Source organism: Typopeltis vanoorti, chromosome 4 (genome assembly GCF_054136105.1).
Source record: "Typopeltis vanoorti isolate ZY-2024b chromosome 4, IOZ_Tvanoo_1.0, whole genome shotgun sequence".
NCBI classification, from domain to species: domain Eukaryota; kingdom Metazoa; phylum Arthropoda; class Arachnida; order Uropygi; family Thelyphonidae; genus Typopeltis; species Typopeltis vanoorti.
Genome location: NC_143552.1, coordinates 157,675,679 through 157,702,466, shown reverse-complemented (window position 1 = coordinate 157,702,466; position 26,788 = coordinate 157,675,679). Strand labels below are relative to the sequence as shown.

At 35.1% G+C, this 26,788-nt stretch overlaps 1 protein-coding gene across 1 annotated transcript in view; it reads left to right on the top strand.

Annotated features, from left to right (window-relative positions):
- Positions 1–6,100: 6,100 nt before the first annotated feature.
- LOC150107787 (E3 ubiquitin-protein ligase RNF10) overlaps positions 6,101–26,788 on the top strand; it is a 280,258-nt gene continuing 259,570 nt past the window's right edge. The window contains exons 1-2 of the mRNA XM_090392188.1: positions 6,101–6,555; positions 22,015–22,169. Of these exons, the coding sequence (XP_090248314.1) occupies positions 6,465–6,555; positions 22,015–22,169 (246 nt within the window). The 5' untranslated portion in view covers positions 6,101–6,464. The remainder of the gene's footprint in view (positions 6,556–22,014; positions 22,170–26,788) is intronic.

The following is a 26,788-nucleotide window of genomic DNA, read 5'->3' as shown; positions in this document are numbered from 1 at the left end:
CTCTATCATTCTATCCTCATAGGGAACATCCCAAAGATCTGCAACAATCTTTGTAACCCACCTCTGAAACCTCTCCACCACTTCCGCATCAGCAAGAAATCCTGGCGACCAGATCTGTGCACAATAGTCCAAATGCGGCCTTATTAATGCCTTATTGAGTGGAACAATAACCTCCCTATCCCTGGTTGTTAGTGCGTTCCTCAACAACCATGTAATTTGATGTGATGTTTTGGCAATCTTTGCAATATACCCTTTAAACTTAAGTTCTTTGTCCACAAGAGCTCCCAAGTCTCTTGTTTCATCAACTTCTTGCAGTTCAGTTTTGTTAATATAGTAAACAGCATGCGATGTCAACCTCCCGAAGTGCATCACCTTACACTTAGCCACGTTGAACTGACAGCCATTTAACTTAGTCCATACCGTCGACCTATTTAAGTCATCCTGTAAGATATTTACATCATTTGAATTGATTATTGCTCTTCCCAATTTTGCATCATCAGCAAACAAGTGGATATTTCCATTCAAGGTATTTCCAATATCATTGATGTAAAAATTAAACAATAGAGGACCAAGCACTGAGCCCTGAGGTACAGCACTAGTCACTTGCCTTTTCCTGGACTAAGCTCCTATGTAAACTACTCTTTGATATCTGTTCACCAGCCATCCTTTAATCCAAATCACCATCTTCGGATCCATACCCATTTGCTCTAATTTATGTAACAGACTTCTATAAAATGTGGAATCCTGTCAAAAGCCTTTTCAAAGTCAAGCAGTATCACTGAGTAAGGATTTCCATTATCCAACTCCACTGTTACTTTATTATAGAAAGTAAGCAAATTATTTAGGCAAGACCTACCCTTCACAAAACCATGCTGCCCCTTATAAAGTATCATACTGCTGTCCACCCAGTCCTGAATTCTAATTTTTACCAATTTCTCCAAAATCTTAACCACCACTCCAAATATATTGATTGGTCTATAATTTGCAACCTCAGTCTTAGAGCAATGGAACTATTTTCCCCTCTCTCTCCCCTCTATTGGCACTTTACCAGAACTAAGGCTTAAATTAAACATCCTGGTTAGAGGAGTTGCTAATTCTCTTGCACATTCGCGTAACACATGGGCCGATATGCCATCTAACCCAATGGCAGTGTTAGCATTAAGGTTCTTTAATATATTAAGCACCTCAATTTCGTCTATCTGTAGATTCTCATCGGTCAATGGCACATTTGACACTGCACTATCACTACCAAGATGGTACACGTTTGCGAAATGATCGCTAAGCAACTCAACTATTTGATTAGCTTCTGTAATTTCCCTACCATCAACAGTTTTTAAAGTAATCTTTCCATGGATATTCTTCCTTTTACTAGCCACATAGTGAAAGAACTCTTTAGGGTTTCTTTTGGATTCATCAGCTAGCTTCCTCTCATAATTAGCTTTGGCTTTCCTTACCATACAGGTTACTCTCTTTGCCTGTACCTTGTATTGCTCATTGGAACGCTCTTCACTTTTTTATCTATACGTCCTCCACGACCTTTTCTTTATCTGCAACTCCTGTTTAATAGTATTATGCATCCATTTTACTCCTACTTGATTTCTCCTTCTGACTCTGGGAATACAGTCTGATAAAACTTTCTTCAAATACTCCTTGAGAATCTCCCACGCACTATCAACATCTCTCCCCTTGAAATTATCATGCCATAGTACAGCTGAAAGCTGACTTCTCAGCTTGTCATAATCACCAGCCTTGTAATTCCACATATACCCATTCTTAATGGAATATTCAGCACATCTTACAATCTCCCAGGTCAAGACCACATGATCGCTTTCTCCTAGTGGAGACATTGTAATTAAATTACTTATTGATATGTTCTCCGATGTTATGACCAGATCTAGCACTGTAGAATCTCTTTTCTCTTCCATCACATGCTGACTCAGGCAATTATCTCTTAACAACTGTATAAACTCCATTTCCTTTGTTCCTTGTGACCATTCTTTCCCCCAATCTATGTGCCCAAAGTTAAAATCCCCCATAATAATTACTTGATCTTCACTCACCGTACTAATTTGCCAATACATACTATCTACATTCTCCCTTATTCCCCTTGGATTATAGCAAAAACCAATTACATATTTCTCCTTGTTAATCTCTATCTCACACCAAACAGCCTCGAATGAACTACCCTCTACATTCCCGTCACAGCGAGGTACTTCTATCTTTTTTGGCTTTAATGCTTCACCTATCATTAATACCCCCCCCCCCCCCCATTCTGACATCTCTGTCCTACCTGAAAATACTGTACCCCTTACATTCAATCCCAATAACTATATCATTCTTAGTTAACCAAGTTTCGCTAATTCCTATAATTTTTGGCCATGTTGTACTAAATAATGACAAAAATTCTTCACACTCATTCCTAATACTTCGAGCATTAGTATGCATAAACTGTAATACTCCCTTCCTCCCATAATCTCCCTGTGTGCAAATTATCCCACTTTGTATACTGTTAATATTCTGCGAACAATTAATCCCAAATTCATAGCGATTAATGACCTTAGTACTATTTACAGCAGACTCTATCACCTGCCTCCCTAGTGAATCCCATTTCCCTTTTTTTGATCATTTACTCTGTCCTTTATCAATAAATATTCTAAATGCCAAGCTCCTAATCCATTTAAGTGCAAACCATCTCTCTTAAACTTTGGAATTAAAAAAACAGGGGAAAAATTTGAAGTATATAAAAATAAACATTATTTTCCATCTTACTATAAGTTTCGTTTCATTTTGAAAAATAAAAATTTATTTAATCCCTTATACCAATTAAAAATCAGAAAGCGGTCGTTTTTCTGCCAATTTATTGGGCGATTTTTGGGCGAAGGTGATTCGCTGGATCAAATTCATCATTATTTTTTAAATAATGATGAATTTGATCTAGATTTTGTGCAAACGCAAATGAAATAGCCGATACGCCGTTGGCAACTTTTCTCGGGTGAAAGGAATTAGGCATAAGATTGTCTAGCGTCTATATTCGGTTGTATTTATATGTGAAACCAAAATTCAAAATCAATTTTGGCGCAATGAAAAAAGACATATCACAGATGACTTTGTATGTTAAGGCGTTAATGGTTTATTATTGTTTATATTTTCCGATCTCATACGGAGGTAGCAGGGTTTTTTCTCCCGGAAACTCGGGTTTTTCATCCCGCATACATACAAATCGGCCCTTCAGAACACACGCAATTTACAGACAAAAATTACTAGTTGTGGTGGTGTTGGAGGTGGGCGGTAGATGGCGTTGATTCGTAGTAGAGGTAAGGTGTAGAGAGAGTTGAAGATGTCCTCCCGCGATGAGTCTTCGGACTCCTTGGAGGTATCAGGAATAATAATAATAATAATAATAATAATAATAATAATAATAATAATAATAATAATAATAATAATAATTACATATATATGAGGCACCAAAATCTTTTAAGCGCCTAGGGCCTCTATGGGTCTTAATCTGGCATTGATTGTTCGTGGGTTGTTCGTGTACACATCGACTGAGTTGTTCATGGACCAAGTGGAGAATATTCGTTTGTGTGAGGAAATGTTGTTTCTTGTAGTTTTTGGACAGAGTTCACGAAGTGCTGATTAAAGTTGTTTGGCAACTGTTTGAGGGATTCGGGGTCGCAAGCAAAGCTGCGTTTTATATGTGTCTGAGGCAGTGGTTCCGTGTATATTTTCCAGCATTTCATTAATTAGGTGCCAGGTTTCCTTTATGTCGTTCTCAGCTGTGTTAATTTGTTGCTGTAGTAGTTTCGTTTAGCCGTTCTAATCTGTATTCAGCTTGTAAAGTGATATTATTTAGCGACTTGTTAAGTTGTTTTCATAAGGCATCTTTTCTTTGTATGTCTGTTAATATGTTGTCTGTTATCCATGGATTCTGTTTGGTTTGGGAGCGAATTTTTATTTTTGTTAATGCTCTGTTATATATATTTTTCTGATTTCTGATTTCGTCGTTTACTATTGTTTCGTTTACAATGCTATAATACTGTTTTGTAGTCTCAGCGAGTTTTATGGGTTCTGGTTCAGTGTGTAACTCTAATGCTGTTAAGTAGTGGTCTGCCAGTTTGCATGTCATGACGGCTGCTGTGTGTCTGTTTGGAGGGGCCCGTATATTTATGTGGTCAATACAGGATGAGGGTGTTGTATTTCCGACTATCTTTTCTCGTGTGTACGAGTGTATAGATGGGATTATGTTATATGCTGATAAGAGGTCTACATATTGTTCTGTGTGGTTATTTAGGTTCCTAATGTTTAGTCTCCTATTATTATCAAGTATTTTGAGGCGCCTTCTTTCGTGGCTGAGAGAAATCTGTTTACTTCATCTCAGAAATTTGTGATGCTTAAGTTGGGTGGTCTGTATATTGCGTTTAATATGGCATTAGATTGCAATAGGCCTAAGTTCGATTCTCGTCGCGACGAGAGGAATCTTTATCTGGACGATTTCAATCGAAGGTGAGTTAGCCGTTCTCATACGGCGGTAGCAGGGTTTTTCTCCCGGAAACTCTGGTTTTTCTTCCCGCATACAGACAAATCGGCCCTTCAGAACAAACGCAATTTACAGACAAAAAAAACCTAGTTGAGGTGGAGGTGGGTGGTAGATGGCGTTGATGGAGATAATTCGTAGTCGAGGTTTGGTGTAGAGGTTGAGACAGTTATAGGTGTCCTCCCGCTATGAGTCTTCGGACTCCTTGGAGGTATCAATAATAATAATAATAATAATAATAATAATAATAATATGAAGGAGTTTTCTTGTTTGGTGTTTTTAATTTCGATGCATATGTTTTCTGCATATTACAATTTATAGTTTATTTCTGTTATTTCTAGTTTATGTTTGGAAAATATTATTATATCACCTCCTCGTTTAGTTTGTCTGCACTGTTTGTGTTGTTGGAAGTGTGGCATTTGGGTAGATGGTTGCCTCTTCGTTTGTCGTAGAGTCAGTATTAAAATGTCTATCTTGTCTATATCTTTCTTCAGATAAGCTTGCAGGGTCAGCCAGTATTTTTGAATGTTTCTTATGTTGATGTGGAAAATAGATATTTCTTTTTTGGGAATAGTCACTTGTTTCCATTCTTTTATTGATTTCAGAATGTGGCAATTATCAGGTTCCAGGGTGATTACATCTGCTTGATGGTCTTCATTCATGTAGGATGGTGTGCTGTTCCCTTCTTTACGAGTCGTCAATATCTTTTAATGTGGCAGCCTGTTGAGGTCTTCTATGGATTTTTTTGGATTGGTTTTCTGTCTTGCGTCTTTTTAAGGAATATTTTGCTGTCTCTTTTCCATATAAACAGGTAATTTTTTCTGTTTTTACTTTCCTTGTTTGGTAGAATAGTTTCTGGTGATAACGCTTTCATTATTAGGAGTAGTATATTGAGGTATTGTCATAGGCTCCTTTCAGATCCTTGACTAATGGTTTTTTTCAGCCTGCTAGCTTTTATAAGTGTAATTTTTGTTGGGATGTTGGTGAGTCGCACAACGACGGGAGGAAGATGAAAATTATTTTCTCTTTTCCTTTTTTGTGGTAACCGATGTACTGACTGGATATCTTTTGATTCAATGGGAGCGCCAATTTTTTCGCTTAGTTGTATTATAGTGTCTTTTAGATGTTCTGTTGCAATTTCCGGGAGACCGGAAATTTTATTAAATTATTATTATTTAATTATTATTTATAAATAATTAATAATATTAATAATAATAATAATAATAATAATAATAATAATAATAATAATAATAACTACATTTTTCTTTATATATATATATATATATATATATATATCTTTTATTCATGCATATCCTTTATATTATTATCATTATCTCCAAAAAGTTATAGCTAAAGTTAAAGTTACAGCTATAGTTCTAGCGGCCTTGCCTATTTTGTACAGAAACTCAAAGTCTTCGTGGATTTATTTATTTATTATTGTTGATTATTATTTCTTTTTATGTTTTTGTAATAATTGGTTACCGGTAATTTTTACGCGAGCAATTTGTCAACGGTGCCTTTTTTGGGAGTAATTTATTCGCCATATTATTTCCACCATTGTGTGGTTTAGGCCCGTAGGCCGAAGTGTTTGTTGTCGTATAGTGTGGTGATTTTTTTTTCGGCTCAATTTATAATAGCAATACATAATATTTATTCTGTTCGAGTGCTGAATTTTTATTGTTATATGCAGTAGAAAGGTGAATTTAGGGGATCTAAATTCCCCAGCACTCGCAGTTTTCTTCCTTCTTTTATTTTCATATCCCAAACCTGTAATAATATAACACGAAGCTGACATAACTATCTAAAAATGTGTTTTTGAAACTTTGTTTTAAAATGAATACGGAAAGTTTCTTCTGTATTTCTGAAGCTCCAAAAGGAGTTTCTTCAGCTTTTTCTTCATTTTATATTTTTTATCAACTATTTGTTCTCTATGCTCGCGGATCAGACGATGGAGAAAAAACCAAATGGTCGTTCTTCGGGAAACACGAAAGGAAACAGTTCTGAAATTAAAGGAAAACAAGGTCGGTTGATTCTCTGAATGTACATTTTTTGTGGTTTAGTTAGTTTTCTTACGTGCAACGCAACTTGACGATTATATATGTAATCAGTATAAGTACCTAAATGCAAGATTTCATTTAACTATTATTTTAAGAACGTATGTTAGCGAAGGAAGAGAAGATAAATGACTGAGACATGGGATTTCTCCGCTAGCGTCCACGAGTGCGAGCTGCTTAAGTTACCCAAGGAGAAAAAATATGTTGCAACCACGAGTGTGTATCATGTATCAGTTTCTTTTGCTGACATTAGGCTAGTATTTTTTTCTCTCCCCCGTAGTGTTTCACGAATAGTTTCTTTCAGATTTTTAGCTTGCACTATATTAAATTTAAAAAAAAAAAAAATTACTCATGTCTAACATCTCAACAACTGCCATCTCTTATAAACTGACTTTTTAAATGCGGTTGTCTGTTGCAGTTATTATTAACAAAAACTAGGAACATGAATTCACAGTAACTTGTATAGTGCCCTTCAGTAGTTCCAACCTGTACTTTTGGGTTCTTATTATTAAGTTTGGTTATAACTTCATTTTTCATGATTCTCTGGCGACATGCAGTTACCCAAGTGGGTCTTCAAGTAGGAAGTTAGAAGTAAGAAGTTCTGATGAATGTAATTCATCAGAACTTCCTATTACCCTTCAGTGGCTGAGTGGATAGAGAATCTGTTCTTCAGCCAGTGCTGTGGGTTCAAATTCCCTGTAAGGAATGTATGTTTGTAAATGTCTTGGTAGTAGATGAATATCATTGCTTGGTGTGAGACTACTGCCCAATATATTGGAATCCTGGAGTGGCATTAGAAACTTTTGTGTTGGCCTTTCTTTAGAGTAGGATTTTGTGTAGATTATGTATACATTGTCCCATCCACAGTGCATTAACATATGTTGTAGGTTTATAGCCCTTTGTGGATATGATTTACCACACACACACACACACACAAAGTTTATATAGCCAATCCCATTCTTTTACTCATAAATCCATATAGCAAAGCTACAAAAAAATTTTTGAAGGAATTAAGTTATTTTCTTTTGTCCTCAACTAAAGTTATTGTGAAGTATTTTTAAATTATTCAGATTCTCAAACTGGTAAAAATGCAGTGCCCATGGTTCTTCATGCCATTTTTGGTTCCTTGAATATGCATCCTCATTATTGGAATCTTCATTTCAAAATGGCATGGCAAAAAAATCAAATAAAGTGTATCAAATAGCCATGTAATCCTCATTTGTATTTTATATGACAGTACGTGTATAATACATTTTTACATATAATTTGAACTAAGAGTGAATATTATAAAGCAGCATTTCTCAACCTTTCTAAGCCCAAGGACCACTAAAATGCCTAAAACAATTCTACGGACCACTAAGTTACAGAGGCATGGGGGGGGGGATCTGCCGCGGGCGATACTTTTTTGGTGTTTAAGAAATCTTGCCATACTGTCTATAAAACAGCAACTGAGAGTGATGAAATAGACTTCGATAATGTCATTGATGATTTTGCGAACAGAAAAGCAAGAAAAATAACATTTTAGAATGTTGGAATTAAAGTTTTACTTCAATTTTTAATTTATTTCCCTATACATCGTTTTGACTTTTTGTAATTTTTTTTTTTAAAAACCTATGTAGGAATTAGCAACATTTCAGAAAAACTGTGCCATTTATAACCATAATAAATCTAAAAGCATGTTTTGAATACATATGGACACATAATTAAATTGGAAGAAATCGATTTAAAGTATCATCATTGAGCAAAGTTTTAATTTTTATTAAATGAATAAATAATATGATATAATTATGTTACTAGTTACTTTTAATGAGATGGTTGAGCTTCTCAGCCTTTGCAGAGTTGCTGGATATCTGGCTCAATATTGCTCAACTTCAGTTGAAGATCGGCACACACACGCTAAGACGATTTCTGTATTTTGTTTTTATTTGAATGAGCGATGAAAATCCTTTCTCACAAAGATAGGTTGTAGAAAACTGCATGATGATTTTCAATGCCTCTTCAGATAATTTGGGAAATTCACTTCTCACTGAAAGTGTGATCCAAAATCGAGGCAAACCAAGATCACGGAATTGCATTTTAAGTCCACTGTCACTTGAAAGCTCAATTAACTGTTCTTTTTTCGATAACGGAAGGTCGTTCTCATGATTGCAAGCCTGAAATGGATCAGTTTTTTCTCGAATGCCTTTATTTTGTCGTAGGCATCAAGTACAGTTAAAGAATTTCCCTGAAGGGAGAGATTTATCTCATTTAATTTCGAAAAAATGTCTGAAAGATAGGATAGTGTTGATAACAATGCTTCATCAACAAGGAGTGATGCAAAATCAGAATTCGTTCATTTACAAATAATAAAACTTTGTGCCTAATAAATAACCTTGTTAGTACTTTTCCCCTGGAAAGCCAGCGAATTTCAGAATGAAGCAAAAGTTGTATATATTCACTGCCCATTTCATCACAGAGTACTGAAAATAACCTGTTATTTAATGGTAGAGCTTTAATAAAATTAACTAGCTTTACAGTTGTATAGCACAGTTTTAAATTCTGGTGGCATTCCTTTGGAGGCTAATGCTTCCCTATGTATGAAACAATGTACCCAATTCATATCTGAAGCTACTTCCTTGACCATAGAAACAACCACACTATGCCTGCCTGCCTGCCTGTAAGGGCATGAGCTCCATCCAAACAGAAGCCTATACATTTTTCCTTTGGTGTATTATGTAATTATTGAGAGTGTGAAATACTTCTCGAGTTGTTCGGGATGGCAAAGTTCTACAAAACAGAATATCATGAATGTTGTTATCATGCGCATATCTTACGTAGCATATTAACTGCGCATCATTTGTAACGTCAGTATTCTCATCTATTTGTAACGCATAATAAGAGCTTTTCTTAACTCTTTCGATTAACTGAGATTCTACGTCACCTGCCATATCATTAATTCTGCGACCGACAGTGTCATTTGAGAGAGGAATCGGATCAACATCTTTTAGTGACTTGTTGCCAAACATAGTTTTTACCACATCTTTTATAGCTGAAAGTAGCAAATTTTCCCCGATAGAATGAGGTTTCCCTGTTTTTGCTATGGGCAAACTTAAGAGATAGGATGCTTCCAGTGCCTTGCTATTAATGAAACCCATGGCCGAAATTATATCTTTCCCATGATTTAATGTCCCTAAGCATCGCTGAAAAAATTCAATTGGCTTATTTTTCATATCACAATGTTTAGTTTCTAAATGTTGTCAGAGTTTCACAGGTTTCATGCACTCGTTCGACAGCACTTCATAACACAAAACACATTTCTGTTCACTTTCATCTCCACACCAAGTAAATCCGAATAACAAATATGAACTGTTATATTTCCTACTGTTGTACTATCATATCCTGTATACCCCTTGAGGGTACATGGCAGGAATTTGATGATGATGATGATATTTCCTACTGTGTTTTTTTTCTTTGAACTGCTTGTTTCTTCTACTTTAATAGTATCAGATTTACTCGCCATTAAAACACGTGTATCACAATTAGGGTTAGCATTACCTGTTTCATTTGCCCTTCTTTTCCAAGTCCTAGTTCTAAGCCACTTTTCCATTATTAAAAAACGTTTCCGAAAAATATATAAATATATAAATACTGGGGTTAACTCATGACACACTTTGTCCAAGTATCACTTAGCACTTCTGAAGATATACTGAGCATTGGTTGAAGGAAGGAAACCTTCAATAATAAAAATCAATAAACAACAAGCAATTGGTTGAAATATAAGTTACAAGAACATTAGATGAGGGAAAGGCATATACTGCAATTTTCTTAGACTTAGCGAAGGCATTTGACAGGGTGCCACATGATAAGCTGATATTTAAGTTGCATCACATGGGTCTGGATGTCAAATTGGTTAACTAGATTCAGGATTGGCTGTCTGATAGGTATCAGAGAGTTGTGTATGGTGGAGCAGTTTCAAGGAGGCAGAGGGTTACAAGTGGGGTCCCACAGGGCTCAGTACTAGGACCTATATTGTTTAACCTTTATATCAATGACATTGCCAGTGGACTGCAAGGGGATATTCAGTTGTTTGCGGATGATGCGAAGCTGGGAAGGATTATTAGTAATAGTGCAGATGTGGTAGCCCTGCAAGAGGATTTGAATAAACTAGAGAGATGGGCAAATGAATGGGGGTGTCAGTTTAATGCAGCAAAATGTAAGGTCTTGAGGTTTGGGAAACATCGATGGGATGCTGCATTCTCTATGGGAGGAGTTATACTGGAGGAAATAGGGGAGACAAGAGATCTGGGGTTGATGATTGATAGAAACCTGAAATTTAGGGGACATATTGCAAAGGTGGTGAAGGTAACACAGAGGATTGCTGCAATTATGAGATGGACACTGACCTGCAGAGATAAAAGGGTTATCATTCCATTATATAAGTCTCTGATTAGACCACACTTAGACTATTGTTCTCTCAAGTACCCATTCCCACAAGAGGCCACCCCTGCTACCATCCTCCCTGGCTTTTTCAGAACAGCAATCTCTCCAGATGCCTACATCCTTCCTCATTCAAATGTAAGTGGTCTCTTGCATACAATTCCTCTCTGTCCTCAAACGCACTCCAAGCATCCACATATTCCAGTCCTCTCTTGTCACACATTCTAGCTATTATGTCATTCAATATTACTGCTCTTCTGCTCAGTTCGTCATTATCATACCTAGGCAACACACACACACTATCTTTCCTCTCTGTGTCTTCTTTCGTACCACCTCAAGCAAGTAATTTATCCGTAAATATTTCAAAATGATTTATTTTTTAATGTTTTTTATCGAATCATCTAATGCTAATTGTAAACGATGAGCGCAATGCCAAATCACAACTTTGGGAAATTTTTGTAGAAGTTTGATTGCAATACCTGATTTGTTTCCTAACATTACACTAGCTCCATCAGAACAAAATGCAATGAAATGATTTTTTATATAGTTATCAGAAAATCCATATGAATTTATAGTAGCATCTATACATTCCACGGTGATATTTTCTAGTTCTACAAGATTATTAAACAAGAAGAACAAGGGACTCGCAAATTTGAGAAAAATTTTACGAAGGGCTCGCATGAGTCCCTTATAGCTCAACATCCTAATATGTTGATGCATTGCCTTGTTATTCTAAAAGAGATTCTTCATTATAACTCTAAATTTCTGGAAAAAATCATGACCCTCCAAAATGTTTGAAGTAGGAAAATAAAAGCTAATCTTTTTATGGCAATGGAATTCAGCCGGTAGCAGCTAGGCTTAAATGTTAATTTTAATGAGGTTTTGATTGAAGGATATTAATTTGCATACATGTGCAAAAACATTGAAGGTAAGATGTTAACAACTTGATCAGAGCTGAGACAGTATGCATTTAAAAGTGGTGAGTGCAAGATAGCGATATCTGAGTGCAGAGAAAAATGTAAAAACCAATGATGAAAAAAATTAACACAGAAAGATGAATTATGAAAATTTTGGATTTGTAAGAACAACAACAAACATGATAGGTGCTAGCAGTTTCGTTAAAATGCCATTAGTTGTTAAAAGCTGAAAACTGTGAGCTATCCACATGTTAGCAAGAATTTGGTTGGTTTGAATGTTTGGGAATTGTGCTGGTTTGAGAGAGTACAAGGGAGAAATTTAGGTACATGGGGTGAGAGTACTGTGTATCAGTAATGCAAATGCTATACAACATCAGATTTATTCTTTCAACATCTTTAGTCCCAGATTAACCAAATTAACATTCTTAGTTGAATACGAAGAAAATAAAATCATTCTTGAATTTGATCATCATATCAGTACCAAAGTATACCACAAACCTGCAAACATTGGAAATTATTTGCATTTTATCTCCTATCAACCTTACTGCATTAAAAAAAAAAAAATCTGTTATATTAACACAGTTCATCAATGTGTACAAACACTCATATTCAGTTATTGCTTTAAACCAAGAAGTTACTTTTCTAAAAGAGGTAGACTACACTATCCAGTCAGCCTGAAATTGCGTTCCTTCTTCTTGAAGCCACACATAAACACCACGCTTAATTGAACATTTTTTAGATTGTAATATTCCCATACCTGACTCTCTGCTTTCTATAACAAAGCAAAAACACAGACAAAAACAACAAAAATTCCACCACTCTAATATCTTTGCATGCATTACAATCCAAACATACCCCTGAAATTGAAAAGGTCATTATCAATTTCCAAGAAACTGAATCACTAACAACAAAAACCACCCAATGTGTGGTATACAAGTTGTTCTTGGACTATGGCTATAGGATTTTACTAAAATGTAGCAGGTTTTTTAATGTCAATTCCACATGTGAGGTTATAAAACTTAACATAATTGCCATATATGAATAAGTATTTAAAAATCTATTGCACTTCTTTGAAGAGCTGTAGTATGATTGTATGTTTTTTTTTTTTTTTGGAAAAAAATAAGGAAGCTGTTTGACATAACAAAGGTAAATGGAATAAAAAGCGGATGAGAAGTTGGTGTGGTAAGTTTGGAGCTGAGCTGAGTACAGATGACTATATAATTAAAGGAATGGTAGTTTCCAGTTTGGTGGTGCATTGCCCATGGAAATACTCATAAAAAGCAATGCAGGAGTTCCTGCATTGCTTTTTATGAAGGCTCACCTCTTCTAGACAGAATTGAGGTTGAGCATCATAACAAATGTGAGAACAGTAATATAAGTTTGGAGGATTTAGAATTTATCAAGTGTTAGAAGTTGTGCAGGTGAGAAGTAATGGTAGACAATATCTTGAATGAAGGAGGATACTATGTTTATTAGAGGCTAAAAAAAGTTTATTGCTTCTTTGTAAGGCTTTGATAAGACCACACCTAGATTACTGGGTGCAGATTTGGCCTGGGTTCCAAGGGGATAAAGATGCTGGGGAATGGTGCAAAGAAGAGTTACAAAGATTATATCCAAATTATGGGATTTAGATTATGAGGACAGATTGTGAGTATGTGGATTGCAGACTTTGGTTAACAAGAGAAAGAGGAGTGATATGATAGATGTCTGTAAACTTTTGAATAGGTGTTATAGGATATTATCTGATGAAATTTTTTATTATATGGAAGGTGGGGAGAGAACACAGGGGCATCCATGGAAGTTAAGTTTGTTCACAGTCAAGAAAGGGGTAAGAGCTAGGTTTTTCTCCCAGAGAGCAGTGAGTGAGTGGAATAGTTTGCCTTTAGGGATAGTGAATGCATCTAGTGTGATTGAATTTAAGGGAAGGTATGACAGCTGGTTTGGGTGAATTATAGCTTCCCTCGATGAGTCCTTGACTCCCTGGAGGTCTCAGATAATAATAATAGAGGCCACAGATGTGATGTGTTTATACCTGGTTAGACTAGATGTAAAAGGCAATCCAAGGAGAAAGATTTGATCATGACAGATCAGAATATCAAAAGAAATGGGGGAGTGAATCAAGAAACAGGACAGAATCGTGTTCTTGGTGAATTTCAGTGTTTTATATATATGAAGGCTGGATGTTCTCACCCCATCTGAGAGTAGTGAGGAAATCGATGTTCCAGACTAATGCTTGGAGCACTGAGCGAGGAAGATTAATTAGAAACTTGAATCATGGAAGCACTATCAGGTATCTTGGAAGACGAGGAATGGAGTGCACTGTCTTTGGCAAAACCATGGATGGGATCTGAGGCTAATGAGAAAATGCATTAATGTTTAGGAGGAAGAGCACAGAGTAGTAGAGAACCTTGGATTAACAGAGTAATCTCAGAGGAAACCATTCACTGCAATATATGAATGACCAAAGAGGAACCAGGAAGGGAGATCACAATATGGCAGCTTGGCACAAAAGTCTTGCCAGAAATGCAATCAATGCCTTGGAAATAAGAGTGGCTACATGAGTTTCTTCACACGTTTCATGGCCTATGTTTAAAATGGTGGACAAGATTGGATAGGAGCTGCAATGCCAAATGAAAGTGATGGAATTCACATTAGTGATCCTCCTAACGGTGAAGAAGATAACCATCTCTATTACTTTCAGGAGTATTGAGATGAGGGCACTTGGACAGTAGTGGTATCTAACTTTATTGTTGTTATTAAATGTTAGGCTGGATGAAGGATCTGGTATCTAACCAACTCATCTGTTGGGTAGATACCAGATGAGTATTTTTATATGGGGAACTCATCCATTAGAGGTTGGTCAGCTTATAGTGCACTAGTACTGTGGATGGGTAAGAAGGAACTTGTTCATGTTTATCTTGAAGAGCTGCAGATTTGTCTTCTTTGGGAAACATGTAAGATGGTAGACTGTTCCAGAGGACAACAGTGGAAGGGATGAACGAAAAGGAGGAGAAATTTGTTCTGTGAGCTTGAGATGCACTGTGAAGGAGTGTTGCTGCACAAGTTTGAATTTATTTGACAGAGTGGGGTATTATTGATGCTAATTCTGATGAACAGCAGCTATAGAAGTATTTGTAGAAGATGCAAGCAGCAGAAACTGAGCACCTGATTGTGAAAGGGAGCGAAGTGTATTAGTGTGAGGAGTCATCGATCAGTCTGACTGCCCTTTTCTATACAGTCCAGTATCTTTAGGGAGCTCTTAGGAATGCCACCTCATTATGGGAGCAATATTCAATGGTCAGATGGATTGATTCGTATAAAGTTAGAAGTTGTTTGGAGTTAAATTAACACCTTGAGCAAAAAAAGAAAAAGAAAACTTAATTTTGGGGGGCAGAGGAGTCAATATTTGTAATATGTTTGTAATATGATTTGAAGTTAGTGTTATCCCAAAAAGATAAACCTCATCTTGCATGGGGATTTGGGTGTTGTTTAAAAATTAAGGCTGGAAGAGAAGGGTTCTTTTTTGTGTGAAATAAAACAGAGTTTTGCAAACCCCATGGTTAAGGCCCTAGAGATTGTGGTAATTTGTGCATTGCTGGGTTTGTCAAATGAAATGGAAGATTGCAATGTGCTGTTGTCAGCAAAACTGTGTATTGGGTTGGTAGTCTGCTGGAGTAGGTCATTTATATATAGAAGGGTTGACAAGAGAACAGCTTTATGGGACCCCTGCATTGATTGTATACTTAGTGGATAAAGAATCATCCACCATCACCCAAAGTGAGCATCTAGTCAGAAAGCTGGCAGTTCAACTGCAGACGTTGGGGCAGTCCAAATGATGGGAGTTTACTTAAAGGCCTTTGTGCCAGATCTGGTTTAAAATCTTTAGGACTCTCCAAACTTTTACCATGGTATTTGTCCAGATATAGGTGACATAAGTGAGTAAATGACCTGTTGCCTGACAGTAATGGAAACCACTGGTGGTCATTTATTAGCTGAGAGTTTTCAAGATAGCATAGCAGTTAAGTGTTGATAGCTTTTCTATTACTTCGGAAAGAACTGGAGTAAGAAAGAGCTCTCCTTTTAGGAGAGAGATCTCTCCTACTGCAAGGGTAGATCATCATCATGCCTAAGCTGTTCCAGCCTTAGAAGTCATCGTTGAATCTTTTAAGAGGACGTCCTGGTTTTCTTTTTCCTAATTGCTTGTAATTTAAGGCTTGTTTTGGTAATCTTTCTGTTTTCATTCTTTGAACATGTTCCATCCATCTATGTTTATATTTTATAATTTTTTCTATTACTCATTCCTGGTTTAATTCTTTCATAATTTCTTCATTTCTTTTGTGAGCAAATAGAGTATACTTTGCAGTTTTTCTCATAAACTTCATTTCAACTGTTATTAATCTTTGTTTGTCTTTTTGTTTTATTGTCCAGATTTCACTTCCATACATTAGGACTAGTGTATTGTATACTTTTAGTCTGGTTTGTTTTTGAACTAGGTTTGGTTTAAATATAGAGTTAATTGCACCTGTTATTTTTAAATATTTTGCAATTTTTAGGTTTATATCTTTTTCATTTTTATATGTAATCATACAACCTAGGTAGTTAAATGAATTCACCTGTTCTAAAATCTTGTTATCTATTATTATTTTAGTTCTTATTGGATCTTGTCCTTTTAAGGCCATAGTTTTTGATTTTTCTGTTGATATTATCATACCATAATCTTTGACTATCTCATTTAGATTCAAATAGCTTTCTGTAAGTTATCTTCAGAATTTGTAATTATTATTTGGTCATTGGCAAAAAGGAGAGTGTTTAAGTTCACAGTAGGAGAAAGTTTAATACCTTGATGGAAATTTTTATTCCATTTTATTATTTCATTTAGGTAAATATTAAAAAGAGTTGCCAAGAGAGGACATCCCTGTCGGACGCCTTGGTTTAACTCTCTCGTATATGATAGCTCATGATTTAATCTTATTTGTATTTGATTATTTTCATGTATACTTATGAAAGCTTTTAGGATATTATTTGGTATTTGTCTTTCTTTTAATATGTTAAATAAAATGCTTCTTCAAAGTCAATAAATGTAATATGTGCTTTTAAATTGTATTCTCTTCTTTTCCTCTATGATTAATTTTTGGCAAAAGGCTGGGGTCTATGCATGATCATCCTTTTCTAAAGTAAAGTTTTCAGAATATTTTATTAGTTTGTTATTTAAAATTCTGCTATATATTTTGTAACAGGAATTTAGATATCAGTGGGTAGGGTAGATACCAGTGAAATATGAGATTGTAAAAAGACAACACTGAATGGGAGTGAACTCTGTAGCACAGACTTTTAAGATAATTTGAAGAATGCCATCAAGGCCAGGAAAGTTTTAGGTATCCAGTTTGAGCAAAATTCTCCTCATCTCTTTTTGGTGAAAGGACACACTGGGTGTTGAGTGTGAGGGGTGATTGGGGACATTTACTGAAATCAGCAGTACAAGAATTGGAGGAGAAATAGAATCCAGGAGATTGGCTTTTTCTACGGGTGATGAAACAATAGCCATTAGGCTGCAACAGTGGTGGGAGCAGTGTTGGGTAGAAGTTGCAACTAATGGCTTTGGCTAGAAACCAGAAGATATGGTTGCTATGTGGACAGAATGCAAGTTTCCTGTTTTTTAGTTCTCTGAGTCAGTTTTCTTGCAACTATTCCAGCTTTGGTATGAGCTATAAGTTGGAGTTTTGGATGCAAGCCAGTTATGGTGTGCTCAATTCATCTCTTGTACAGCTTTGGCAAACCCGTGAGAGAACCAAGGCTATAGGGCAGTTGTTCTTAACCGGTGTTCCCCAGAACTCTTGTGTTCTGTGAACTGATTATAAGTGTTCTGCTGGTGAAAGATGTCATATGACACTGTTTTGAGTGTAATTGGCTACTCTGATCCTAACAACTGAAGACTGCTATGTGCGTCGACTTCTAAACCAATAGAATATTGTTTATTGGTCGTGTGTTTGCAAGGGGGAAGGGAGGAGCATCTCTTTTACAGTCATTCAGTGATGTGTGTTTGTGTGTTGTCTAACATCGTAATATCGACAGTCCATTTTTAACGTGTATATTTGGTTTGTGGGTTGTCTAACATCATAGTTGCACACAATGGATAAATTTATTATTAAATGAAAACGTGATTCTGAGGCAAATATTAATGATGGGGCAAGTACAACTGGAAGTAGTAGTAATGACGTTGCTGCAAATATGTCTCACACAGAAGACAGCATTATACGTAATAAAATAAGAAAAAATAATAGACCATATTCGGATGAATATTTAAGTTGCAGTTTTACATGGACCAGTGAGGAAGAATGTCCTATTCCTCAGTGTCTTGTATGCAGAGAAAAATTATCCAATAGCACAATGGTTCCTGCTAAGTTGAAATGCAACTTTACTATGAAGCATGCCAATCTTGCCTCAAAAACTAAAGATTATTTCAAGAGATTGTTGGACATGCAAGTTAAACAAGTAAAATATTTTGATAAGACTGTTAAAATTTCTGATAAGGCACAACTTGCATCATATAAAGTAGCTGAATTAATTATTGTAAAATTAAAACCACATACTACAGCAGAGTCTTATTTTACCAGCATGTTGTGAAATAGTAAACATTTTGTTTGACGCCAACGCAAAAAAGGAAATTTTGAAATTTCCTAATTCGGACGATACAATAAAAAATAAAATTAAAGATATATCAGATGATATTGAGAAAACAGTTACCAATAAACTTTCCAAACAACATTTTGCTTTACAAATTGACGAGTCCACTGACATTAGCGGTAAAGCTCATATACTAGGATTCGTTCATTTCATTAATGAAAACGAAATAGTGAATCAATTTCTATGCTGCAGAGAACTTATTGAACGTACAACAGGACAAGATATTTTTGACTCCATTATGTCATATTTAGAAAATTTTATGGGAGCTTTGTGTAGGAATTTGTACAGACAGTGCTCCATCAGTGGTAGGCTCTATTAAAGGATATGTTACCCTTGCAAAGAAAACAAACTCAAATATTATATTTACATACTGTTTTTTGCACAGAGAATCCCTAGTTTCAAAACATTACCGGCAATATTAAAACCTGTACTAGACCAAGTTGTAAATATGATAAATTACATCAAGTCAAAACCTTAAAAAGCACACCTTTTTAAAAAAACTTTGCATATCTATGGAAGCCAAGTACGAATCTTTGCTTTTGCACACTAAAATAAGATGGTTATCCAGGGGTAAAGTGCTATTCCAAATTTTAGAACTTAAGAATGAATTATTGGCCTTTTTTAGAAATGAAGGTACAGATGCTTTTGTAAAATGTCTTCAAAATGATATTTGGTGTGCTAAAATGGCATATTTAGCTGATATTTTTGATTACTTAAATAGCATTAATACAAGTATCCAAGGGAAATGAAAATATTTTGACATCCACTGGCAAATTGTCAGCTTTTCAGAAAATATCTCTTTGGAAAAAGGTAGATTTTTTTTTCAAGATTTCAAGTTGTTTTCCTTCCTTAAATACACACAATTATGACTGGACACGAAATCCATTTGGCACGGTTAATACATAGAGTTGTGAATTTTCGTTACAATGAGAAGAACAATTTTTACCTTGTCAATGGATCGTACTCTAGAAATGAAATTCTCTGAAATAACTGTTGAGGATTTTTGTCCAAGCCGAATACCCAGCTCTCTTTTCACAAGGGCACTGAAAATTTTGTTACAGTTTTCAACATCATATTTGTGAGAGCTCGGTTTCTCAATACTAACCAATATAAAAACAAAAAAGTGTGAAAGACTTACTAATATAGACAAAGAGATGAGGGCAGCTATATCACATATTAGACCTGATATTGCTGAAATCTGCAAAAGCCAACAAGCTCAAGTTTCGCATTAAAATAAGTTCCATTTTTATAAAATCGAACTTATTTTAATAATTAGTGTTCCATGACTTCAAAAAGTCACGGAACACTAAACTTAAGAACCACTGCTATGGGGGATGGGAACTTAGGGTGGAATGGGGAATAAATGTTTCCATGCTGATAAGAATTATTGGTATAAAAACATTAATTATTAGTGACATGTTCAGCACATAGGTTTGGGTCAGATGGCCAGAAGCAATAATCCATCCAGGGAAATGTTGTGTGGTGTTGTATAGATGTCTCTTTTGACTAAAGGTGAGTTAGCCGGTCTCATATAGAGGTAGGGGGTTTTTTCACCCAGAAACTCAGAGTTTTTTGTCATCCAGAACAGGCGAACTGTCCCCTTGAACACATATATCTACAGACATAGGACACACTGGGAGGCATAGGGGCTAACCATCTTATCCTCAAGGCAGTTCTGGTTTAAAATCGTAATAGGCCATGCCTAATAAATGTATAAGGAGGAGTTGCAAGTGCAGCTATGGTACATGAGAAAAATTACATTTATTTTTTCCACCAAGTGGCTATATGGATGAAATGCATAGGTACACTTATTTATGCTTTGTATCTATTTTTTTTTCAATAGTATTGTCAAATTATTTCAGTATTTACTTCATGTATTTATTCTTTGTGTATACTTCACGTATAAACACATCCAAGTGGTTAAACATACTTGGAATGAAAATAAATTCAGAATTAAATAACTTTTCAGTGATAATTTTGAAAAAGTGTTTACCACTAGTGTTAAACATACATCATTCAGTCTTTTAGGGTTAAGAACAAAAAGAAAGTTCAGAAATTTCATTATAAAACAATTAAGGTTGGTAGGTATATAGCATTTAGGATTTTATAGTTAACAAGTATTACTTACTTTTGGAAATCATCTTTTGATACTATCTGGTTTCAGAGCATCATTCTGAAAGTTGAGGTAATAAAATTTATGTGTAGTATTCTAGATGCATTCTGAATGATCTTTCTTATTTGTTAACATCCTTCCATGTTATCTTACTGTGCATTATGTGATCACATTTACAGTGTCCTCTGAATTCTTGCCCTCTCTACTCTAAAAATCTAAAAATTCTTATCTAAAAAACTCTGCCACATGAAAATATGGCAGTTTTTCCATCACAAAAAAAAAAAAAAAAACAGTTTTTCCTGATATCTCAGTTGCCTCACTGATATTCAACTTGTATGTTATCTGATGCTGGTTAATAAACCAGTGAAATATTAGTTTAATAATTTTTTTCTTCTTCTTTTGATGTTGTTTACACTGAATTCCTTTCCTGGTATTAATTAGCTTTATAATCTTTATGCATCTGTCTTGTTCTTAATATATAATTGTTGTGCTATGTAGCTTTTCTTAACTAACTCCCAAGCACAATTGATCTCTTTCTTTCCAAATTTTTGTTTTTCCTAAATGTATCTTAATCTTCTTCTTCCCTGTAACTTCACATATATCCTTTTATTTTTAAGACATCCACATGCCTTCTCACTCCCCTTTCCCCAGGTGAAGAACGCGATTACTCAAGTTGCAGAAAGTTGTACCTAGTTCAAAAACATCCTCTGATACTGTTATCAAATTCAGAAACTTAATCTTTATGATTATCCCATCAGCCACTGAATATACGTAAGTTAATTATTCCTTGAAGTTTCCAGAAATGACTGTTTATTCTCATATACTGATTCTTCCATCCCGACCGTGTTACTATACTGGAAAAGTATGTCTAGCTTCAGGGAGAGGAATGATATGCACATGAAGATTGAGGTTGCTTTGTGTAATATTGTTGTAGATGAGAGAATATCATAATAATCATGTAGTAGTAGTATGAAAAAACTCATAACACTTGATAATTTTAGTGATGATTAGCAAACTAACAAATGCAACAACAAAGCCTAGCTCCTTGTAGCTCTTTAGAGTTTTCTTCCACTGAAACTTTTCATAGGTGGCTAATCAGAAGAGTTGAAACCCAATTTTTCAGAATCCATTATGCTCCATACCATGCTGTTTTCAGGTAAAGAACAGCTTTATGATAATAGTGGTTGTCATTTATTTTTATAATGTGTTCTTGAAGCTAGACTAATCTTAAAGTTAACTCATGTAAAAATCTTCTTGCATCTTTATATATATATATATATATATATATTTATGTAGATGCAGTTAACAAGTATGCACGTTTGCCAAGGTGCAAGGACAGTCTCTCTCCCCGTTTTGAACCAGCGAGAAAGCCTGTACCGCAGAGAAGTCGCACCACTTCAGATAAGAGGCCTCGTACAAGAAATAACAATATTGAGAGATACAGGAGTGAGGTATGCTTAAGTGGGTGGAGAATGCCAGGATATTAAATGTTTCTGATTATTAAAATATGTGGTAATACATACTGTACTTTTGAAATTGTGTCAGCAAGATGATTGTGAGAAAATCTTTTCGATTGAATTTCTTTTGTATTATAAGTTCTGTTTGCATATTTAAACCTACTCAGTTTTTCTTTTACTTTCATTTGGAACTATTTTGTATACAGCAATGTACTGTTTATCCAGCTCTTCAATTATCAGTATGGCATTCTGATAATTGAAGTAGAATTATGTAGTGCTCTACCAGAAGTCAGTTAATTTGCAAGGGTCAGTTAATTGAAGGGTAATTTTTTGAAGGTTGGATAAATGGTAGATTACTGTATTTTTAATAGAGTAAGTCATGATATCCAGACAGTTCGAGGATGTGGGTGATAGATAATGAAAGATTATAACTGGTTTTACATGTATTTATTCTGTAATAGAAGAAAAGAATATTTCAGCCACTGATATTAGTTATTGGGTTGCATCCAACTGAGGATATAACCTAGACTTTATGCAATATTGCAAATTGCACAAAACAGTATTAATTTTTAACCTGTTTTTGGTATAAATTAAAGAAGCTGAGAAATTACATTCTTGGTTTAATCCTTTATCCAAGTGTAAACAAACAAAGTTTGCACGTTAAGTAACTTCACGACTGGGCAACTTGTATATAGAGGCTAATGACTTCACATCACTTGCCTCAGTATCCCATAATGCAAAACACAACTATCCCTACAGACATGTATAATGCTATGCACTATGGGAAGGGTCACTACCCAGACCAGTTTCGATGTTTATTGAGATCTCATTAGTGGGAGCCAGACCAAAAGTGATACCAAGGTTGAAGTAATGCAGAAGTCATATTTCCAGTCTAATACTCTGGATTAGAGATAGATGTTGAAAGTTTTTCCACTTGTTGGAAGTTTTTCTCACTTGATTATATTATAAATTAAAAATACCGAGAAGTTATATACTTGGTTTAATCCTTTATCCATGTGTAAGCAAACATAGTTTGTGCCTGAAATATAATCAGGACCGATTATATTTCAGGCGAAAACTTTGTTTGATAATGTTAGTGATGATTAGCAAACTAACAAATGCAACAACAAAGCCTAGCTCCTTGTAGCTCTCTAGAGTTTTCTTCCACTATACAGGTAACCCTCGTATAATGCGGTACTTATACAACGCGGTCTCGATATAACGCAGTCTACAATTTCTAGTAACTCTTTATTTTTTTTTTATATTTTTCACCGCGGGACTTAAAAATCAAATTTTATCTTTGTTAAATTTGTGTCTGCCCATATTGTGCAAGTAGTTATAAGTATCGAATTTAGTTTTATTGTATCACTGAATAAGGTACTGTACAGAGGCTTTTGCAGTCTGTCATTCTCAACAAATAGTGCAGTTAGAGACATCATCAAATTCCTGCCATGTACCCTCAAGGGGTGTACAGGATATGATAGTACTACATGAAAAAATTACATCAGCACTAACTAATAAATCACATTAGATGTCCCCTCTCACAGAAACTATGCTGTATAGACGAGCAAAACCATATGTTGTACCGAAACGCAGTAACTAAAAACTATTGTCCCAATTTTTCAATTATGAAATAAGTGTTTGTTTTATTGCATTTGAAATTCTCGATGTCATTAACAGATCACAAAGGCTAACTTAAAATAAAAGACTACCAAGAATTGAAATATGCAATATAATGAATATGTGAGTTCGCCTGCCAAGAAGCCATAAAATTCAACCAAGGGTTGAAATGTTTGTGTGAGTTGAGCCAGTCAGTAAGGAGAAGGGAACGAATAAATGATACTCTGTTGTGAATGTGTTAAAACTAATAGTCAATGTTGTTATGACAGTTTCAGATGTTATGGAATTCGATTGAAGAGAATTAGCATTTCAACTCAACACTTGTCGGTTGCTTTTGTCTTTGGGTCGCGCGATCTTTTGTTAATATCGAACCAATCATATGCATGTCTTTATAGCTGCTGTCTTGTGTAAAACAAAATTCAGCTTGTACGTATTGTAACAATTAAAAAAAAAAACAACTTGAATAATTTATAAGCGTATAAAAGGATATCACCTGTAAATCGCTGACATGCCAGCAAAATTCTCAGACGTGCCACCTCTGCCATGAGTGCCATAGGTTCACCATCTAGGGTTTACTGTATAAAGTGTTTATTGTTGAAAATTGTATTCATTTTCTGCCAGGAAAGCGCATTTAAATTCATAAGTGTGTTATTCTCAAGCTGAGCAGTTACATATGTAATGCTTTTTTTTTTTTTATGTAAAAGTTTATTTATTGTAATGGCCACTAAAACTGCAGCGAAAGGGGAAAAACCTACATTGAAGAGGAAATTCATTTCTCTCGAAGAAAAAATTAAAATCTTGGATCGGTTGAAAATTGGAGAAAAACCAGTTGAATTTAAATGAATCAACAATTCGAACAATAAAACAAAATGAACATAAAATCCGAGAAAGTGTTATTGCTAGGTCAACGGTAAGTGCAAATCGCGTTGCTCATGTTCGCGATATTCTAATGGAAAAAATGGAGAAATCTCTAATGATTTGAGTGCAGAAGATTGCACTCAAAAGAAAATTCCTTTGGATGGACACCTTATTAAGCAAAAAGCTCTCAAAGTTTATAAACATTTAAAAGAACTCGATCAAGTTTCTTCAGAAGAAATCTCTCAGCATGGATTTTGTGCCAGTAAGAGTTGGTTCGAAAACTTTAAAAAGCGGTTTTCTTTGTATAATCTTAAAATCCAGGAAGAATCAGCATCAGCAGACATTGAAGCTGCCCAGAAATACCTGGCAGAACTTTTAAAAATCATTAAAGAAGGTGGTTACAGTGCAGACCAGGTGTTCAATACGGATGAATCTGGGTTATATTGGGAAAAAATGCCAACACGCACCTATATTTTGAAAAATAAAAGTTGAGCTCCTGGATTCAAAGTTTCCAAAGATAGAATTACTCTCCTGTTTTGAAGCAATGCATCAGGTGATTACATGACAAAACCAATGTTTATTAACCAATTCGCAAATCCTCGTGTGATGAAAGGGCTCAACAAGTCCACCCTACCTGTTTATTGGCGGGTCAACAAAAAGGCATGAGTTACAGCTAGCATGTTTGAAAATTGGTTTTTCAAGTGTTTTGTACCCGATGTAGAAAGTTACACAAAAAAAAAAGAATATGAACTTCAAAATTCTACTAATTTTAGATAATGCACCAGGCCACCCAACAAATTTAAGCCATCCGAATATTAAAATAACTTTTTTGCCGCCTAATACTACTTCACTTATTCAACCACTCGACCAAGGAATAATATCAACATTTAAGTCATATTATATTCGGTGAACATTTCAGTTATTTTGAAAAAAATGGAATCTAATCCAAATATGACACTGCCTCAAGTGTGGAAAGAGTTTTCAATATTGAATTGTGTAAAAATTATTTCTCTGTCCATTAAGGAATTACAACCCTCTACGCTGAATGCTTGCTGGAAAAAAATATGGCCTGAAGCCGTTCTGGAACAAAATTTCGTACCTCCAGTGGATGCCGAGCTACGTCGTATAATAAACGTTGCACACATTTTTGGTGGAGGGGCTTTTGCGATATGGTTGAAAACGAAAGTAGTGAATTAATTGATGGAGAAACAGATTTTAAATGAGGAGGAACTGGTACAATTAATAGATGGCGGAAAAAGTTCTGCTGAAAATTCTGATTGTGATGAATCCGTTAAAGAATTCAGTTTAAAGAAATTAGCAGAAGGATTGGACTTGGCAAGAAAGTTAGGAAGTTATTTTATGGATAATGATCCCTCAATGGAGTACTCGGGAAAATTCACGAGACAATTGGATATTTGTTTAGAGCCATATTATGAACTTAATAAAAAATTGCAGCATAGTGGAAAGCAAAGTCTTATTACTGACTTCTTGATGACTAAACCAGCTGAAGTATGCAATGAGAATTATACAATGATGTCCAAGAGATTTCAAGTGGTGACGACCTCCGCCCACTTAAAGTCTACGAAATGTTATTTCTGAAGACAGTGATGACGATTAAAATATGCGCTTTATTTTATTGTGTCTAAAACATTTGTGCATTATGTGCAATGAAATTTATGTACAATTTGTAATTTTTATAATTTTATACTACGTATTTGTCTCATAGTTTGTTTTCTTAACTTACATGAATTACCTGAATTAAATAAAAATATTGTTTTTGTTGGATATGTCATTGTTGTTTATATAATTTAAAAAAAAAAGATTTCAGAACCCAACCCTACTTTTTCTATGTGATCTAAGTCTCGTACAACGCGATTTATATAAAGCAGCATTTCTATGGAACCTAACATCTGCATTATACGAGGGTTACCTGTATGTAACTTCTCGGTATCTTTAATTTATAATATTACCAAGTGGGAAAATTTTCCAACAACTATCTTTAATCCAGAGTATTTTAATAATAAGGTGCAACACCTTTTGGCAACTCATATATGAAGAATATGACTTCTGCATTACTTCAACCTTAGTATCACCTCTGGGTCTGTCTCCCACTGATAAGATCCCAATGAGGGTGG